The sequence below is a fragment of the Erythrolamprus reginae genome, chromosome 1, assembly GCF_031021105.1.
Source record: "Erythrolamprus reginae isolate rEryReg1 chromosome 1, rEryReg1.hap1, whole genome shotgun sequence".
Lineage (NCBI taxonomy): Eukaryota > Metazoa > Chordata > Lepidosauria > Squamata > Dipsadidae > Erythrolamprus > Erythrolamprus reginae.
Window position 1 is genome coordinate 99,076,592 of NC_091950.1, and position 17,985 is coordinate 99,094,576.

At 40.2% G+C, this 17,985-nt stretch overlaps 1 protein-coding gene and 1 long non-coding RNA gene across 2 annotated transcripts in view; one reads left to right on the plus strand and one right to left on the minus strand.

The window, feature by feature from the left end:
• The first annotated feature begins 749 nt into the window (after positions 1 to 749).
• On the plus strand, positions 750 to 5,678 carry LOC139172052 (uncharacterized). Its single transcript, XR_011559831.1, has 3 exons — positions 750 to 844; positions 4,420 to 4,566; positions 4,776 to 5,678. It is a non-coding gene; the product is annotated as an uncharacterized lncRNA (long non-coding RNA).
• A 133-nt stretch (positions 5,679 to 5,811) lies between these two features.
• Positions 5,812 to 17,985, minus strand: part of HSD17B12 (hydroxysteroid 17-beta dehydrogenase 12) — an 86,555-nt gene continuing 74,381 nt past the window's right edge. The window contains exons 8-11 of the mRNA XM_070760714.1: positions 16,418 to 16,499; positions 12,832 to 12,897; positions 6,977 to 7,126; positions 5,812 to 6,862 (exon numbers count right to left, since the gene is read on the minus strand). Coding sequence (XP_070616815.1) covers positions 6,755 to 6,862; positions 6,977 to 7,126; positions 12,832 to 12,897; positions 16,418 to 16,499 — 406 coding nt within the window. The 3' untranslated portion in view covers positions 5,812 to 6,754. The remainder of the gene's footprint in view (positions 6,863 to 6,976; positions 7,127 to 12,831; positions 12,898 to 16,417; positions 16,500 to 17,985) is intronic.

Here is a 17,985-nt window from a genome sequence, read left to right on the forward strand (position 1 = left end):
GACCTGACTTATCCGATGATGTAAAACTCTTCAACACCACTGATAACACAACTACTCTCCAAAAAGACCTGAACTCTGTTTCTGAGTGGTCCAACACATGGCAACTCCAAATCTCAACTAGCAAATGCTCTGTCCTACACATTGGGAAAAACAATCTGAACTCCAAATACGAACTGAATAATCAAATTATCACAAATAATCCTCACTCGGTTAAAAACCTCGGTATACTAATAACAAAAGATTTAAGTGCCAAAGCCCACTGCAACAACATAGCCAAGAAGACTTCAAGAGTTGTAAACCTAATCCTACGTAGCTTCTGCTCTGGCAATCTCACACTACTTACCAGAGCTTACAAAACGTTTGCCAGACCCATCCTCGAATACAGCTCATCCGTTTGGAACCCATATTGCATCTCAGACATCAACATCCTTGAAAATGTCCAAAGATACTTCACCAGAAGAGCCCTTCACTCCACTCGAAACAGAATACCCTACAAGACTAGACTTTCAATCCTGGGCCTAGAAAGTCTAGAACTTATACAAGATTTATACACCTTATACAAGATTTATACGCCTTATGCAAGATCTAAGTATAGCCCACAAGATCATATGCTGCAACGTCCTGCCTGTCGGCGACTACTTCAGCTTCAACCACAACAACACAAGAGCACACAACAGATTTAAACTTAATATTAACCACTCCAAACTTGACTGTAAAAAATATGACTTCAGTAACCTAGTTGTCGAAGCGTGAAACTCATTACCGGACTCTGTAGTGTCATCCCCAAACCCCCAACACTTTATCCTAAGATTATCTACGGTTGACGTATCCAGATTCCTAAGAGGTCAGTAAGGGGCGAGTAGAAGTGCACTATAGTGCCTTCCATCCCGTCCTATTGCTCTCCTATATCTCCTACACCTTTCTTCTATTCCTATATCTCTTCTATTCTTTCATTGATATGTTCTATTAATATATCTTCTTTTCTATTCTTTGTAGATATATTTTACTTTGAGTATCTCCTCTATAACCTTCATCATGTATTTTACTATGTGTTTATATAGATATATATATATACCCACTAAAACCCTCATTGTGTATTGGACAAAAATAAATAAATAAATAAAAATTACTCAAAAGCAAGACTGATGCTTACTGGAGAGGGAAACTGGATAAACCTAAAGGTTTTAGTCGGATTGTGACTTCCATATTTTGCTATGTTTGTGTTCAACTTTTTAAATACACTGCTCAAAAAAATAAAGGGAACACTTAAACAACACAATATAACTCCAAGTAAATCAAACTTCTGTGAAATCAAACTGTCAACTTAAGCAACACTGATTAACAATTTCACATGCGGTTGTGCACATTCAACTTTGTACAGAACAAAGTATTCAATAAGAATATTTCATTCAGATCTAGGATGTGTTATTTGAGTGTTCCCTTTATTTTTTTTGAGCAGTATATTTTGACCCACATTAAGAAGCAGAGAAAAGCCTAACGTTTTGCAGTTCGCTGGTCATCAACCCAAATGTGTCAATTTTCCTAAGCAGGGTTGATGGAATATGTTGCATTTTACCAAGCCATTAGACTGGAAGTGAAATCACTTTACCAATACAGTGATCCCCCGATCATTGCGAGGGTTCCGTTCCAGGACCCCTAGCAATGATCGGGTTTTCGCGAAGTAGCACTGCGGAAGTAAAAACACCATCTGCGCATGCGCAGATGGTGTTTTTACTTCCGCCGCAGCAGCGAGGAGCCGAAGATTGGGGTTTCCCCGCCGCCCACGCAAACTCCTCGCTGCTGCCGCGCCCGCCGCTTGTCCGCTGCCTGCCCGCGCGCCCGCCCTTCGCCCGGCCACCCGCCGTTCGCTCGCTGCTCACCCGGCCACCCGGGTTCGTTTGGCTTCGGGACATGCCGGCGGCGACGTTTTAAAACAGCCGCGCGGCTTCCCAACTGAGTCCCGAAGTCAAAGGCGAACTTCCGCGTTTGGCTTCGGGACTCAGTTGGGAAGCCGCGCGGCTGTTTTAAAACGTTGCCGCCGGCATGTCCCGAAGCCAAACGAACCCGGGTGGCCGGGCGAGCAGCGAGCGAACGGCGGGTGGCCGGGCGAAGGGCGGGCGAAGGGCGGGCGAGCAGCGAGCGAATGGCGGGTGGCCGGGCGAAGGGCGGGCGGGCGAGCAGCGAGCGAACGGCGGGTAGCCGGGCGAAGGGCGGGCGAGCAGCGGGCGAGCAGCGAGCGAACGGCGGGTGGCCGGGCGAAGGGCGGGCGAGCGGTGAACGGCAGGCGAGCAGCGAGCGAACGGCGGGTGGCCGGGCGAAGGGCGGGCGAGACGGGCGAACGGCGGGCGAGCGGGTGCTGGGGGGGGCTTCTCGCCCTCCCGCCAGCAAGAGGAGACCCAGGGAAGCCGCCCAGCAGCTGATCTGCCCGGCGCCATCTACGCATGCGTGCCCATAGGAAAAAAGGGCGCGCATGCGCAGATGATGTTTGTACTTCCGGGTTTAAAAATCGCCATATAGCCGTTTCGCAATGATCGGGAACGCAATACCCGGGGGATCACTGTATACTGTTAGCTAGGATCAACACTTGCGGACTATTTAAAAATGATATGGGCACATCTTTTGTCCTCTGGTTCTGGGTTCGAGCTTCAGTTCCCCCAAAGACAGCAACACAATGCCTGTGAATGTGTGAAAAGTGCCCAACAGCTGAGAGTACTGTGGGCCTTAATGGTTTGCTTAATGCAAAGCTGAAAAAGCATAGACCTGGAACTATGGATATTCCCTCCACCACCACTCCCCACCCTGCTTCACATAAAGAGCCCACAGAAGTTGGCATTTGCCAGTATAAGGAAGAATAAGTGTGATGCTATTATACATTAAATCATCTACCTATGTCAAAGGGTTGTATAACTCTAGTATTGTAACTGCCCACTACAGGTAGAGCTGGAATTAAGATATCTCAACTTTGCTTGAGCTATTAGAATACTTTGGCTTCCTTGGACAAACCCAGAAATGGCTTCTGTAAGCAAAGGGAGAACAAATCCTGAACAAGTGTTGATAAAGGTTCCTATTTTCCCTGAGCAAATCTGACTTGTTTTAAAACTTTTAAGTTTCTGTGCCCTTAGGAGAGTGAAAGCATCAGCTTGAGAATACCTGCAATAAGCCAAAACCAAATGAAGCCAGCCCTATGTTATACTCTGCTTTATCGCTAAGCACTAGTATTATACATTTAATTTAAAAACTAAAGCAGTGAGTTGTGTGAGGGAAATATAGAAACTATTCCTTGGGTGTTAAGGCACACACTAGTTAACAACATGTGTCATCATTTCTGGTTCCCATAACTGCAGTCTTTGGCATTCTCACGAAATCCTCTTTGCACCGATGTGCTGTCATTCTTCTAAAACGAGCTAGAGCAGCATTTTAGGACAGTTTTTTGTTTATTTTATAAAGTTATGTTTATTTTTCATACATAGAGGATTCTCAATACTGGCGGTAGTTATGTTCTATAAAGCCACCAGAAATATGGAGTTGGCAAATACGTAAATAGATGAGAATGTCCCTGATCGGATAACTTAAATTTTTCACCAGTCTGCATGTCTACCAATGATCCAAAAGTTCTGTATTTTATTTATTAAATATGCCGCCCATCTCACTGAGTATTCCCAGGTGATTCATTTTGTATCAGTATTCCTCAGTATTCATTTTGACTGCAGAAATGTTCGTGAATAGCCAAATGGCAAATAACAATTGTAAAGCCTGCTTTACAATAGTGAAAAAGAACCATCTAAGCAGAGATGTCAAACTGTTAGTTCATTGGCCAGTTATTATTATTATTATTTATTAGATTTGTATGCTGCCCCTCTCCGCAGACTCAGTTGCATCATGTGTAGGTCATGTCCACCCTAGCTCTGCAAAAGGGAAAAAGTTGCAATACCTCACGTGATGGCAACATGATGTAAGTTTGACACCCCTGATTTAATGGGTCCCATTACAGGAAGAGGGAATTCCAAGAGTCCCAGTTTATCCAACTTTCACTAGGAATATCTTTTTTTAAAATATGGTGTGTTAAACATCAGAACCCAAAATCCCCAGCCAGCATGACTGCAGCATTCCATTATAGAAATTTAGATGTAGAGATAATATCCAGTTCTATATGGGAGGTATAGAGTTACAATTGATGTCACAGATCCACTGTCACCTGTTCTCAGGTAGCCCCATGCATCCCAGTCATGTGATCACATTTGGGGCAATTAGCAACCTGCTCACATTTATGGTTGTTTGCAGCATTCTGTGATCGTATGACTACAATGGTTCCTACAATGATTGCAATGACTTACAAGCATAACTCTGGCATCAATTATAGTTGGAAGTCAAGGGCTACTTGACTGCATAAATAAGTCTAACAGTTCTTTCTTTTCTCAGACCATTTGGTGCCTCATGAGATGCAAGTCAGGCTGTGGATTTTTCCAGGATACATACCGTTATTTTAACTGACATTCACACACAAATAGAAGTTGCACTGTAACTATAAAAGCACCAGGAGAAATACAGAAACCAGAGATGAAATAGGTGAACAATTATTTTTTATTTCCTGCATCCTGTCTCATTTGTTCATTTTATTTATCCTTATTAGTTTTACAAATAATTCAAAGCAGTGAACATAATATTCCTTGAGAGAATAATTAACCCAAAGTCACTGAGCCATCAATTATACTGAATTAGTTTCTCTTCTGAGATTTCATGACTATTATCTAAATAACCTTTTATTATTTTTAAAGAAATCACTAAGTCAACAGCCAAGAATAATCTACTGGAAACCAAGATCAAGAAGAAAAAAACCCCCAATCCACTCAGGCTACAAAGCCAATGTGTTGGTAATAAAGAGCCAAAGTTCTCAGCAGGCAATCCATTCTGGCAGAAGGTGACCCAAGTGACAAATGGCAAGATACACATTCTTGCAACATAAATCTTATATCTAATCTCCTTTTGTTAATTCAAAGTACTATTAACAACCAGCACTTTCTTTTTTATAATTTTCATGGGTACCGTAAATTGATAATTTGCCTATATTAAAACAAGCTTTTGTAAAAAAAACCCTCTTAGATGTTACTTTTGATATAATTCTAAATACAGTGCAATGTTTTTCATGTTAACCATTGTATTTGTCAATTAAAATAAATTTTATCTTCAATTCTAAAGAAAACTTCAAAAAGTCCCAATTTTATTTTTTCCATATCCATCTGCACCTTTTAGATCTCTTTTGCAACTACTGTTGTCAATCAATTTTATATATATATGTATGTATGTACCGGTATGTATGTAAATAACAAAAACCTTCAGAGAATTCTTTTATTTTAATCAAAATGTTACAGATTTCATTCTAAACATATATAGGCATGCCAGCAGATATTTTGCATACTTCCCGATATTTTGTAAATATAAATTACCATGTGGTCTTCAATAATTCTCCAGTAAAAAATACAGCCATTCTGGACAAAACCAGTTTCTGATTCCCAATTAAAACCATTGAATTTGTTTTTATTTATTTTCTACATACTATAATGTTTGAGCACATATTTACTTTCATAAGTAAATAAATATATAAAACATGCTGAAATTAATTTGCAGAAATGATTATTTGTATGCCTACTAATAAAGACCACTGCTCCCAATAAAGCAAAGCAAATGGAATGGTAGTGTGCACTTTTTCCTTTCCCCTCTTGGGTAAAGATCAAGCTATCATGAATCTCCACTGAATATACTTGCCACGCTCAGAATACAAGAGTTTTTTTAATAAAGGAAGGCAGCCCCATAACATGTTAACGCATTTTCAGTTTATTTGCTTTGAATGTACAAATAAGATTTTAGGAAATAAAACTACAAGTTCTTAAGAAGGCAATTTTTCATTTCAATAAGTTACAATGAAGGAATAACAAATCCTTGTTAAATGTATTCTCAAAATTTGGTCCAGACATGCTTATCTTCTTTCTCTCATTATTACTCTTTGTGTTGCAGCCTTCTAAAATACATCTCATATCACTCAAAGAGCTCTTTCACCTTGTTAGAGATGGAATCTCATAAGCACTTCCTGGTCCCAATCCATAAACACTTATACTGTATTAAGAGAACATCCAGGTAATCAAAATCCTGTCTGCTGTTGCAAATATTTTCAACATTTGATATGACAGTTCACACAAAGAAAAATTTTACTTACAGTATTGTGATTAGTAAAAAACATTATGAACATATGAAATCAATGCCAGCATTATAGTTAGATTTAATTTTTAAGCTTGGTAAGGAATAAAGCATTATTGTGATGCCTGAAGCTGATTAGCCCATAATGAACATTCACATTCATGTTAACGAGATATATCCTATAGCCAATCTTCTAATTTTTTAAATCTCAATTTCAATAAATTACATTTCTTGAAATATTGAGGAAATAACAGTTTAGTTTAAAATACCGAAGTAAAGTGACACTATTATTGGTAGTGACGTTACAAATTCCAAATTGCTATATTTTCATTTCAATCACATTGCACAAAATGAACCTATATGAAACACTACTAATGCATTTCAGTAAAACGATTGAAAATATTGTTTATTAATTATATAACAAAAAACTTTATATATATTCTTCATGCCAATCTCTGGTTTCCCTCAGAATATCCATACAAAAACTGTAACATGAGACAAAGTATTTGATATTTCAAAATAGATTTAAAAAATATCGAAGTTCTTGTCAAGTCAATATAGCTTAGTTTTCCTTTAGTTTCTTTAAATGGTAAGCTCTTGCTTTTAAGCCTGTATCTCTGACCACTTTTTTGATATACCACTGAGGCAACACGTATTCTGACGCCCATTTCTAAGGAACGGAAGCAGAAAAAGATGTGTTACCAAAACAAAGGTATCAATGATTGATAAATGAAAGCAAGTTACAGACACACTTGGAAATTCTAATCTTTTTAAATATACATACCAAAAAAGAATGAGATGGATATCCACAAGTTACTGTTTCCCGACCAACCGTATTGAGGGAATATTTTACATATTGTTCAGGAGTAGGTCTATATATGTTTCCTTTACGAAGTTTAGACATTTTTGTCATGACAAAATATGGTCGAACAGTCTGAAAAGGAAAGAACATCATTTTATTAAATTTATATCAAATGGTTTGTACTTGTATATCATCTTTCATCACCTTGTACTTGTATATCATATCATTTCACATCTACAACAGATATGTGCTACAAAACAATTTAAAAATAGAAACTGCTATAGCGACAACATATGGTAAGAATCATATGGTTAATATAGGTAATCTTCGCTTACATTCATTCAGTGACCATTTGAAATTATGACAGTGCTGAAAAAATAACTTTAGGCCCAAATGTGTGATATTCAGAGTGTCATTCATGTTAGGTGTTAAGGAGTAAGCTGTGCTACCCCTAAGAGTTACACAGGATGCACAAAGGAACACGGAGGTAGAAGATATCCAGCTAATATCCTAGAAATATGAGCGGTACTGCTAATAACCAGATCGCATACATTAAATGTATAAATATTATTTACATTAGGCAAATAACATAGTCAGCAGCAGTCCTAGTCATTCACAAATACAGCAATCAACATTCTCAATACATATACAGACCAACATTAGAAACATAGTTCTTACTACACACAGTAGTCCTTATAGTGGAATAGTCATATAGACAAACCAGCATAGAATCAGAGAGATATCAGAGAGAATCTCACTAGGAAGAGAGTCTCAAAACTCTTGGCTCTGAGAAAGAGACACTGCTGACTTCCTCTTATAGCTGACTGCAATATCAGCTCTTAAAGCAGTAGTCTGCTAATTCCTTTAACCATACATTGCTGGCTTAAGTTATATATTGTAAAACATAACTAGTTACACACATAGTACTAACAATTCATATCATTACATGAACACAATCATAAACTCCCAATGGAGAAATGGTAGATTAAACAGCTACCCTGTGGTAGCTAAAAGTGGCAGTCTGCATTCAGGTTTTGGGCCCAGGCAGGTTTCTTTAACAACTGCCTTGCTTAGCAATAAAAATTCTGGTCCCAGTTGTAGTTTAAAGTTATGGATTACTTTTACACAATGAAAGTATTCCAGCACCCTGCTGGAATGAATATTAGGAGACAAAAAAAGAAGGCACAAAGCTAATTATTCTTGCCAATTTTTAGTTAGGATCCCAACGTCAGGGTAAGCATTCCAAAGGGAGTAGGGCATGACTAAACGTGATTTCTCACTTCAGCAACAGCCTCATTAAATAATACAGCTGCTTCAGGATCTTTGAAAGAGATAATTCAATGGTTCTCAGATCTCGTCTGCCAGTACCTTCAGAGCCTTGTGTGTAATCTATCTAGTCCTGGTGATTTGAACTCGTCTAGGGTAGACAGGTGTTCAATTACAATTTTCTTCCCTATTTTAACCTGTGTTCCTAATCTGTTTTTTGTGGCGCTGTTTTTGATAGGTTGGATTGTTTCTTTCTTTTGTGTAAAAACAGATGCAAAAAAATGTGTGAAGTAGTTCTCCCTGTTGCTTATCACCTTTTTGCTACTTTCTACTAGCTACTTTGCTACTTTCTCCTAGCAATGGACCAATTGTTTCCTTGACCTTTTTCTTGTTTTTAACATGTGGGAAGAAGCTTTTCTGGGTGTTATATTTTTACTTTTGTCGCAAGCCTTTGTTCATTGTGAACCTTAGCTTTCCTCACTTCATCTTTACAGGCTCAGGCTATTTGCTGATATTGTGCCTTAGTTATTTGTCCTCTTTCCACTTTTTACACTTGTCCTTCTTGTCTTTCAATTTATCAGAGAGTTCTATGTGCAGCTATGCCAATTTCTTTTGAGAACTGTTATTTTTCTTCATTGGTATTGTGGTAGATTGGGCTTTTTATAATCTTGCTTTTCAAAATTTCCCAAGATTCTTGAGTTGTTTTCTCCTTGAGGATTCTCATCCATGGAGTCCTTTTCAAGGTCTAAGTTTATGAAATTAGCTCTCTTAAAGTCCAAGACTCTAGTTTGACTTTGTTCTTATACTTGTGCTTGCATAATATTGAATTCCAATATTACAAGATCACTTGCCCCCAAGGTTCCTGCTTCAACACCTTCTATAATTTCATCTCTGTGAGAATTAAATCCAATATGGCTGATCCCCTTGTCCCCTTCTTTACTTTATGGGAAAGAAAGTTATCTGCTAGGTTTGTTAGGGACCTTTTGGATTTTCCACCTGGTGCAGAGTTTGTCTCCCAGTTGATGTCAGGGTGATTAAAATCCCCCATTATTATAGTGATGTGCTTCCTACTTACCTTAGTTAGCTGACTAACAAAAAGTTCATCTATTTTCTCTGTTTGGTTGGGTGGCCTATGGTATAGATCTATAACAATGTCATTTCCCCCACTCCCTTTAATACTGATCCAAATGCATTCAAGATGTTTTTCATCATTGTTGTGCTCTATTTCTGTAGAGGTGTATTTATTGCTTATATATAGTGCAACTCCATCTCCTCTTTTATTTGGACTATTTCTTTTAAATAATTTAAATCCCTCTAGCTGTATATTCCATTTGTGGGTTTTATCACACTAAGTTCCCATGATGGCAACAATATCATATCTGCCCTCATTTACTTGAATTTCCAATTCATCGTTTATTCCTCATACTTTGTGCATTGGCATATAGATATTTGAGTCCATTTTGATTGACCTTGTGTTTACTGTCTACATATTGCATTGTGGCTGGCTATCCCTATTTTATTGCCACCTGTTTGATTAAATTCTTGGTTTTGCTTGACAGTACGGTTGATAATCTTAATCGCACAAACATCTATGTTACCTGCACTGATAACCCTATTAATTTTAGATTGCTGGGGGCAGAAATGTTCTGTATCAATTACTTCTCTGTCCCCACTGTTCCAATTTAAACGTTTTATTTATCTGATATTAAGTGTACATAGCTTATGTATCATGGATTAATTCATTAGGAACATTGTATTGGGGTATTTTGAAATGGAAATTTAATCTTCAAACTGCATCTCCATTCAATTGTGTCTGATTCTTGGAAATTGCCTGGACAGGTCCCTGTAGTTTTCATGGCATGGCATTTCAAAAATGGTTTGCCATGGTCTCCTGATCCTGATTCAAGATGGTGCCGCTGAAGGCTGTCTTGGTGAAATGCTCTCTAGTAGTTGCTTTATTTATTATTCTCTGCGGTTTATTATGGATTTCATATTCATGAGACCATCTGCTAATAATTAAGCAATATTTCTTTAAGGAGCAGCTCTCTGTAACCTCACCCCCAGTGTCTTTACAAACAGGGAGGAAATTCTAACACAGGAAAAAGCAAATTCCCCAGACCTATGGATTACAAGAAAAAAACAAATGGAGAAGAAGAAGTAAAAGGGTGGGAATTTTAAATAGGCTAAGGAAAAGGGGAAATAAAACCCCTCTGCCTTCTATCTTCCTAATTTATGATCATTTACTAATAAGATGGATAAGCTTCTTAAAACCCACCTCTGTCATCAGACATGGGGGAATTGAGATATTCCCTTCTCCCTAGGCTTATAACATTTATGCATGGTATGTATGATTGGTTCTTTAAATTGGGTTTTTTAAAATTACTTTTAATATTAGATTTGTTTATATTGCCTTTTTACTGTTGTTAGCCGCCCCGAGTCTGCGGAGAGAGGCGGCATACAAATCTAATAAATAAATAAATAATAAATAAAACACTCCTTTTAAAATGATGCAATTCGGATTTTCACAGCATGACTGTCGTATGCTTTATTGAAACCTGGCTACATGAAGATATTGATGACAACAGCATGCAAATTCCAGGGTTTCAAATACTGTACATAGAAGAGACAGAATTGCAGAATCATCAGGTTAAAAAAAAGGGAGGAGACTTATGCTTATTTATCAACAACAGGTGGTCTCAGGATATAACTATAATATATAAATGATGAAAATGTAGAATCTTTACTTATCAATTGTAAACCATTTTACTCTCCATGCGAGTTTTCCTCATTTCTACTAATTGCTATATCTGTCCCTCCACAAGCCTGTGTAAACAAGACATTACGAACTCTAGCTGACCAGATTACTAAAGATCCCTACGTAACCTCCCCGCTGAATTACATAACCTGACATTTATTGCCCACTTAAAAGTAGCCCATCCTCCAAGCTCTTCAAGTGCCTACTCTTTCTGCAGATTGAGCTGACAGCGCGAAAAGTGCTTCCCCTCTACTTGCATGCTGTTACCGCCTCTGCGTCCCTCAAGACCTAGGGGTCAGGCATGGGGGAATTGAGATATCCCCCTCCCCCATGCCCATACAATTTATGCATGGTATGTTTGTGTGTATGTTTTGCTTTTTAATAAGGGGTTTTTAGTTACTTTAAATATTAGATTTGTCATACATGGTTTTATTATTGTTGTGAGCTGCCCTGAGTTTACGGAGAGGGGCGGCATACAAATCAAATCAAATCAAATCAATCAATAAATAAAAACAAGACGGCACTACCTGGGGCCACTGGCTGCTATCTGGGTGCAGAAGGAGGTGAAGAATCGGTAACAGTATACAGGTAGAGGGTAAGAGCTTTTCACATCCCCAATTGCATTCAAGTTCACTGTAGAAAGAGCGGGCACTCGAAACAGCTCAGAGGTGGGCTTCTTTTGGTTGGGCAATAAATGTTGGGTTGTGTAAGTCAGCAGGGAGGCTACATAAGGAGAACCGTTCAGAAGGACCTAGGTGGGGTGAGTCCCGCCTAGTTTGTTTGTTTTTCTCCAGACCACCTGCAAGCAAGCAGTGCAGGCGGTGGTGCAAGAGCTGCGGAGGTTTATGCACCACTTGCTTGGAGCTGGTCTGGAAAAGAAAAAAGTCTTGGGCGTCGGGGGGGGGGGGAACCCCACCCCTTTGCACCTGGCTGCAACAGTTCTCACACTATCACTTCTCCGGCAGTTGCGTTAAGTGATAAGAGGCATGCTGGCCAGGGATGCTCCCTTAGAAGTCGTCTAAGGCAGTGTTTCCCAACCGTGGCAACTTGAAGATATCTGGACTTCAACTCCCAGAATTCCCCAGCCAGCATTCGCTGGCTGGGGAATTCTGGGAGTTGAAGTCCAAATATCTTCAAGTTGTCAAGGTTGGGAAACACTGGTCTAAGACACCAGCATTTGCTGGGGCGCATGGCCATGCTGGATGCTGCTTGGAGTGTGAGGCTGGCAGGAGGAGGAAGAGGAAGAACAGAGGCAAACCGTTTATGCTGGCAAAGTTTGGTGCAGGAGGCTTTCCAAGTCCAAAACAGGCCAGGGGGCCTTGTGCAGATGGCGAAGTGTGGGAAAGCGTGCATGCATGGGGGGCAGTCATACACGCATGCGGAGGTGGGGCATGCATTGCATTGAGGGTGCCGCACATGCATACTATCACGGGTGCCCACAAACACTTTTGGCATGCAACCAGATAAAGGTTCGCCATCACTGCTATATAATATGTGAGGGTATAATGCTAAGGCTAAAAAATAGAATTTAAAAATTATCACAGAACTCTTGTAGTAAAAGCAAGTTAATTAAAAAATCTCAAAATTAACTAAAAGCTCTCTATCAACCAGACGATTAGCAGAATAAAGCTTTAGAGATGGTATTTCATATAGTCAGCACTATAATGAAAACACCTTGATTTAAGGAACTACCTACCAATTTATTTTTGGCAATGTCTTTCAGATAATGAATAATTTCAGTGTATTTTAATCTCTAGCATCCCATACTATCAGATTATTTACACATACAGTATCAAAACTGACCAATCACACTAACCTGCACGAGGATACCTTTGTCTTCGTATTCCAAGCCGAGGCCTTGAGAAAAGTAATCTGCAAAAACCTAAATACAAGTAAAGAAATATAGTGGTAAGAATGCACAATATGAAACTGCAAATAAATCATTTACTGTAAATTTTACATACCTGGCCATTAATTGTAAAGCATGTACTGTAGTGTGGAAAATAGTATTCCAAACTAGGAATTTTGTACATTTGTAAGGAAATACTTGTAATAGAATAATAATATAACAGAATTGGAAAGGAGCTTGGAGTTCTTCTGGTCCAACCCACTGCTTAGGCAGGAAACCCTATACCACTGATGGTGAACCTTTTTTGGTTTGTAACAGTATACAGGTAGAGGGTAAGGGGGTGGAATTGGGGGGGCTAGCATGTGTGATGAGCCCACACCTCTTCTCTCCCCCGTGCATGCGCGCAGACCTTTCTGAAGACTGGTACACATAGCATTTCAAAAATGGTTTGCCATGGAGTCCTGGCAACCCAAGATATCAGAACACTGCTATCATGTCACCCCTAGCCCTTCTTTTCATTAAACTAGACATACCCAGTTCCAGCAACCATTCTTTATATGTTTTAGCCTCCAGTCCCCTAATCATCTTTGTTGCTCTTCTCTGCACTCTTTCTAGAGTCTCAACATCTATTTTACAGTGTGGTGAGCAAAATTTACTGGTCGGATCCTGATGGAATGCCATCTGATCAATGACCCCAGGTCTGCGGGAAAAGCCAGGTTTTTACGGCATTTTGGAAGGCTAGTAGGGTGGGGGAAGTCTAGATCTTGGGAAGTAGCTGGTTCCAAAGAGTTGGAGCAGTCAGAGAGAAGGGCCTTGCCTGTGGGCCTGTCAACCGACACTGTTTAGCTGATGGGACCTGGAGAAGACCAACCCTGTAGGTCCATATCGGTCATTGGGAGCTTTGTGGTAAGAGGCGGTCTCAAAGATAATCTGGCCCCAAGCCAGGTAGGGCTTTAAAGGTAATGACCAACATCTGGAAGTGATGTGCCGGTGCCTGGAGGCTGTTGGGGTCTGGATGGGTGTCAACAGACTCAAACTCAACCTGGATAAGACAGAGTGGCTGTGGGTTCTGCCTCCCAAGGACAATTCCATCTGTCCGTCCATAACCCTGGGGAAGGAATTATTAACCCCCTCAGAGAGGGTCCGCAACTTGGACGTCCTCCTCGATCCACAGCTCACATTAGAGAACCATCTTTCAGCTGTGGTGAGGGGGACGTTTGCCCAGGTTCGCCTGGTGCACCAGTTGCGGCCCTATCTGGACCGGGAGTAACTGCTCACAGTCACTCATGCCCTCATCACCTTGAGATTCGACTACTGTAATGCTCTCTACATGGGGCTACCTTTGAAAAGTGTTCAGAAACTTCAGATCGTGCAGAATGCAGCTGCGAAAGCAATCATGGGCTTCCCTAGGTATGCCCATGTTACACCAACACTCCGCAGTCTGCATTGGTTGCCGATCAGTTTCCGGTCACAATTCAAAGTTTTGGTTATGACCTATAAAGCCCTTCATGGCATCGGACCAGAATATCTCCAGGACCGCCTTCTGCCGCACAAATCCCAGCGACCAATTAGGTCCCACAGAGTTGGTCTTCTCCAGGTCCCATCGACTAAACAATGTCGTTTGGCGGGACCCAGGGGAAGAGCCTTCTCTGTGGTGGCCCTGACTCTCTGGAACCAGCTCCCCCTGGAGATTAGAACTGCCCCTACCCTCCTTGCCTTCCGTAAACTCCTTAACACTCACCTCTGCCGTCAGGCATGGGGGAATTGAGGCATCCCTCCCCCCTCTGCCCCGGGCCTATACAATTTATGTATGGTATGTCTGTGTGTATGTCTGGTTTAATAATGGGGTTTTTAAATGTTTTTTTTTTAATCTATTAGATTTGTCATGAATTGTTATATTGTATGCTGTGAGCCGCCCGGAGTCTACGGAGAGGGGCGGCTTACAAATCTGATAAATAATAATAATAATAATCTTGAATTGTGACCAGAAACCCATCGGGAGCCAGTGCAGTCTGTGGAGAATTGGTGTAGTGTGGGTATACCTAGGTGCACCCACAACAGCTCGCACGGCTGCATTCTAGACCAGCTGTAGTTTCCGAATGCTCTTCAGGGGTAGCCTCATGTCGAGTGCATTGAAATAATCCAGCCATGAGGTCATAAGGGCATGAGTGCCTGTGAGAAGAGCATCCTGATCCAGGTATGGTCGCAATTAGTGCACTAGGTGAACCTGTACAAAGATCCCCCTAGCCACAGCTGTCAGATGTTGATCTAATTCTAGCTGTGAGTCTAGGAGGACACCCAAATTGCGAACCCATTCTGAGGGGTGTAATCCCTCCACCCCGAACCAAGGATGGACAGTTAATGTAATCATTCAGAGGCAATGCCCACAGCCACTCGGTCTGGTCAGGGTTACGTCTGAGCCTGTTAACTCCCATCCAGACCCTCAGTCTCCAGGAACTGGCACATCACATCCATAGCTTCACTGAACTGACACAGGTGAAGATATGTATCTGGGTATCATCAGCATATTGCTGATACCTCACCCTGTGTCGTTGGATGATTTCACCCAGTGGTTTTATGTAGATGTTAAATAAAAGAGGAGAGAGGACCGAACCCTGGGGCACCCCACAGAGGAGAGTCCTAGGGTTCAACCTCTGTCCTCCTACCAACACTGACTGTGACCAATCATAGAGATAGGAGGAGAACCATCATGTAATGGTGACTCACCCTCCCAACTCCCTTAGTCTTTGCAGTCGTTTCAACGGTATTGAAAGCAGTTGAGAGGTCAAACAGCACCAAGATGGAGGCGTGACTTCTATCTCAGACTTGCCAGAGATCATCCATCAGGGTGAGCAAAGCAGTTTCTGTGCCGTAACCAGGCCTAAAGTCGGACTGAAAATGGTCTAGATAATCTGTTTCGTCCAATGACCATAGGAGCTGGAGTGCCATCACTTTCTCCACAACCTTTCCCACAAAGGGTAGGTGGGAGACTGGACAAAAGTTCTTCAATTCAGCTGGATCCAGGGAAGGTTTCTTGGGGAGAGGCCTTACAACCACTTCCTTTAGAGGTTGCGGGAAAGAGGCATTAACCAAAGCCTGGAGCCAGCCTCGTGTCACCTCCCTACTGGCTGACACCAGCCAGGAGAGGCACAGGTCCAAGAAACAAGTGGAGGAACTCACTGCTCCACCTTGTCCACATCCTCAGGAGTCACAGGATCAAATTCATCCCACACAATGGGATTAAGACATAGTCCTGTCATCCGTCGGAATTGCCCAATCAAAGTCCATCTGAATCTGGTTGACTTTATCCAACAGAAACTCCCTGCAAGACCTCAACCACTCCCCCTGTATTAAGAAGGGAGTGAGTCATCCTAAAAAAAGAGGCTGGGCGCGAATCTACAGATGCAATAAGTGGGGAAAAATGCGAACATTTTGCTGCCCATATCGCCACTAGATAAGTCCTAACAAAGGCTATTAATATTGCATTTGCCAATAAGCAATTCAGTTGAAGAATGAAAAAAAAATGCACACATTGTTTTGCCCATATATGTACCTTGCTTGCTGAATAAAGAGATATAAATGGAGCTTTGTCTAATGCAGCAACAGAAGTGACATTAATTATGATTCCCTTGGACCTGAAAGACAAGACAGAATATAAATTATAAATTTGATGAAACAAAACAAAGCCTAAAATATGCATGTTAACTATAACATCCATAAGTATTTGCATTTTTAAAAAAACTTGCACTTGACTCCTAGTGACTGCCTAGAATAGCCATGTAGTTTTCAGGGCGACAATGTAGAAATAGTCTATTACTACAGTCTTCCTGGCTGTTCTTTTTAAAAAATATATTTTATTAAATAATATGTTTATTGAATATATACATTAAAAACAGGGTACAGAAAAGTAAAGGGAATATATATAATGTATATTCTAGCAATTATAATTTACTTATACAGTACGCGTAAGTGGGGAAGGAGAAAAGAAGAAGGGGAGGGGGATTGGGGAAGAAGGGGAAGAGATACGAGAGGAGGAAAGATAGAAAATTAGAGCAAAAAAGAGTAGTAAGAAGAGTGTAGAGGGCCAGCGTTAGAGATGGGGCTTCAATGCTTTGCAGCCTGTGGTTTAAACATATAGGTGGTGTAGATTTCTCTAAAGTTTTATCGATATGTGTTTGACGTAGTTGCTAGTGCCAAAACATATCAGTGGTTTAAGGGTTTGTTCATTCAGTTTCCTTGAAGTTCAAAATTTGTGTCGATCGATGTTTAGTTTGTCATTTCAATTTGATATTATGATTCGTGTCGTAGATTGCTGGTTTTACACATTGTTTTTGTTGGATATTTTTCTTGATGAATAACTTTTAAGTAATTTCTTTTTTTTAACCAATGGTACCATTTTTCCCAGGCCTTGTAGAAATCTCTCTCATCCCTATTTTGCAGTTCCATCGTTAACTTGGACATTTCTGCACATTCCATTATTTTAATCAAGAGATAAAATGGTTGGGGTTTTTTCCTGTTTCCAGTATTGTGCATATAGAATCCTCGCAGCTGTAATAATGTGAATTATGTTTTTATAATATATGTTTTATAAAACATATAATATATGTTTTTTTAATTAATATTTTGTCTTATGATTCCTAATAAAAATAGTTCGGATTTTAGTTGGATGGCCTGGGAGGTGATCTGATCTAGTATAGTTTTAATTTTATGCCAATATTTTTGGGTGGTTTCACATGTCCACCAGATGTGGTAATATGTGCCTGGTTTTTCCCTGCACTTCCAACATAGAGGTGATAAATTTGGATACATTTTTGCAAGTCTAGCCGGTGGCAGGTGCCATCTGTAAAACATTTTCTAATGATTTTCCTTATATAAAGTTGCCATTATTCGTTTGTAGTTGACAGTCCAAATTTTTTCCCATTCATTTAAGTTAATTGTATATCCAAAATTTTGTGACCAAGCTATCATGGGTCCTTTAACTATTTCTTCTACCGTATCCTATTGAAGGGGGAAATTATATATGTTTGATATTTGGTTTTTTTTGTGGGCCAAAAATGATCTTATCAAGGATATTGTTTTTTTGAAAGCTGTATTTGTTCTTATCTTCATTATATTTTGATT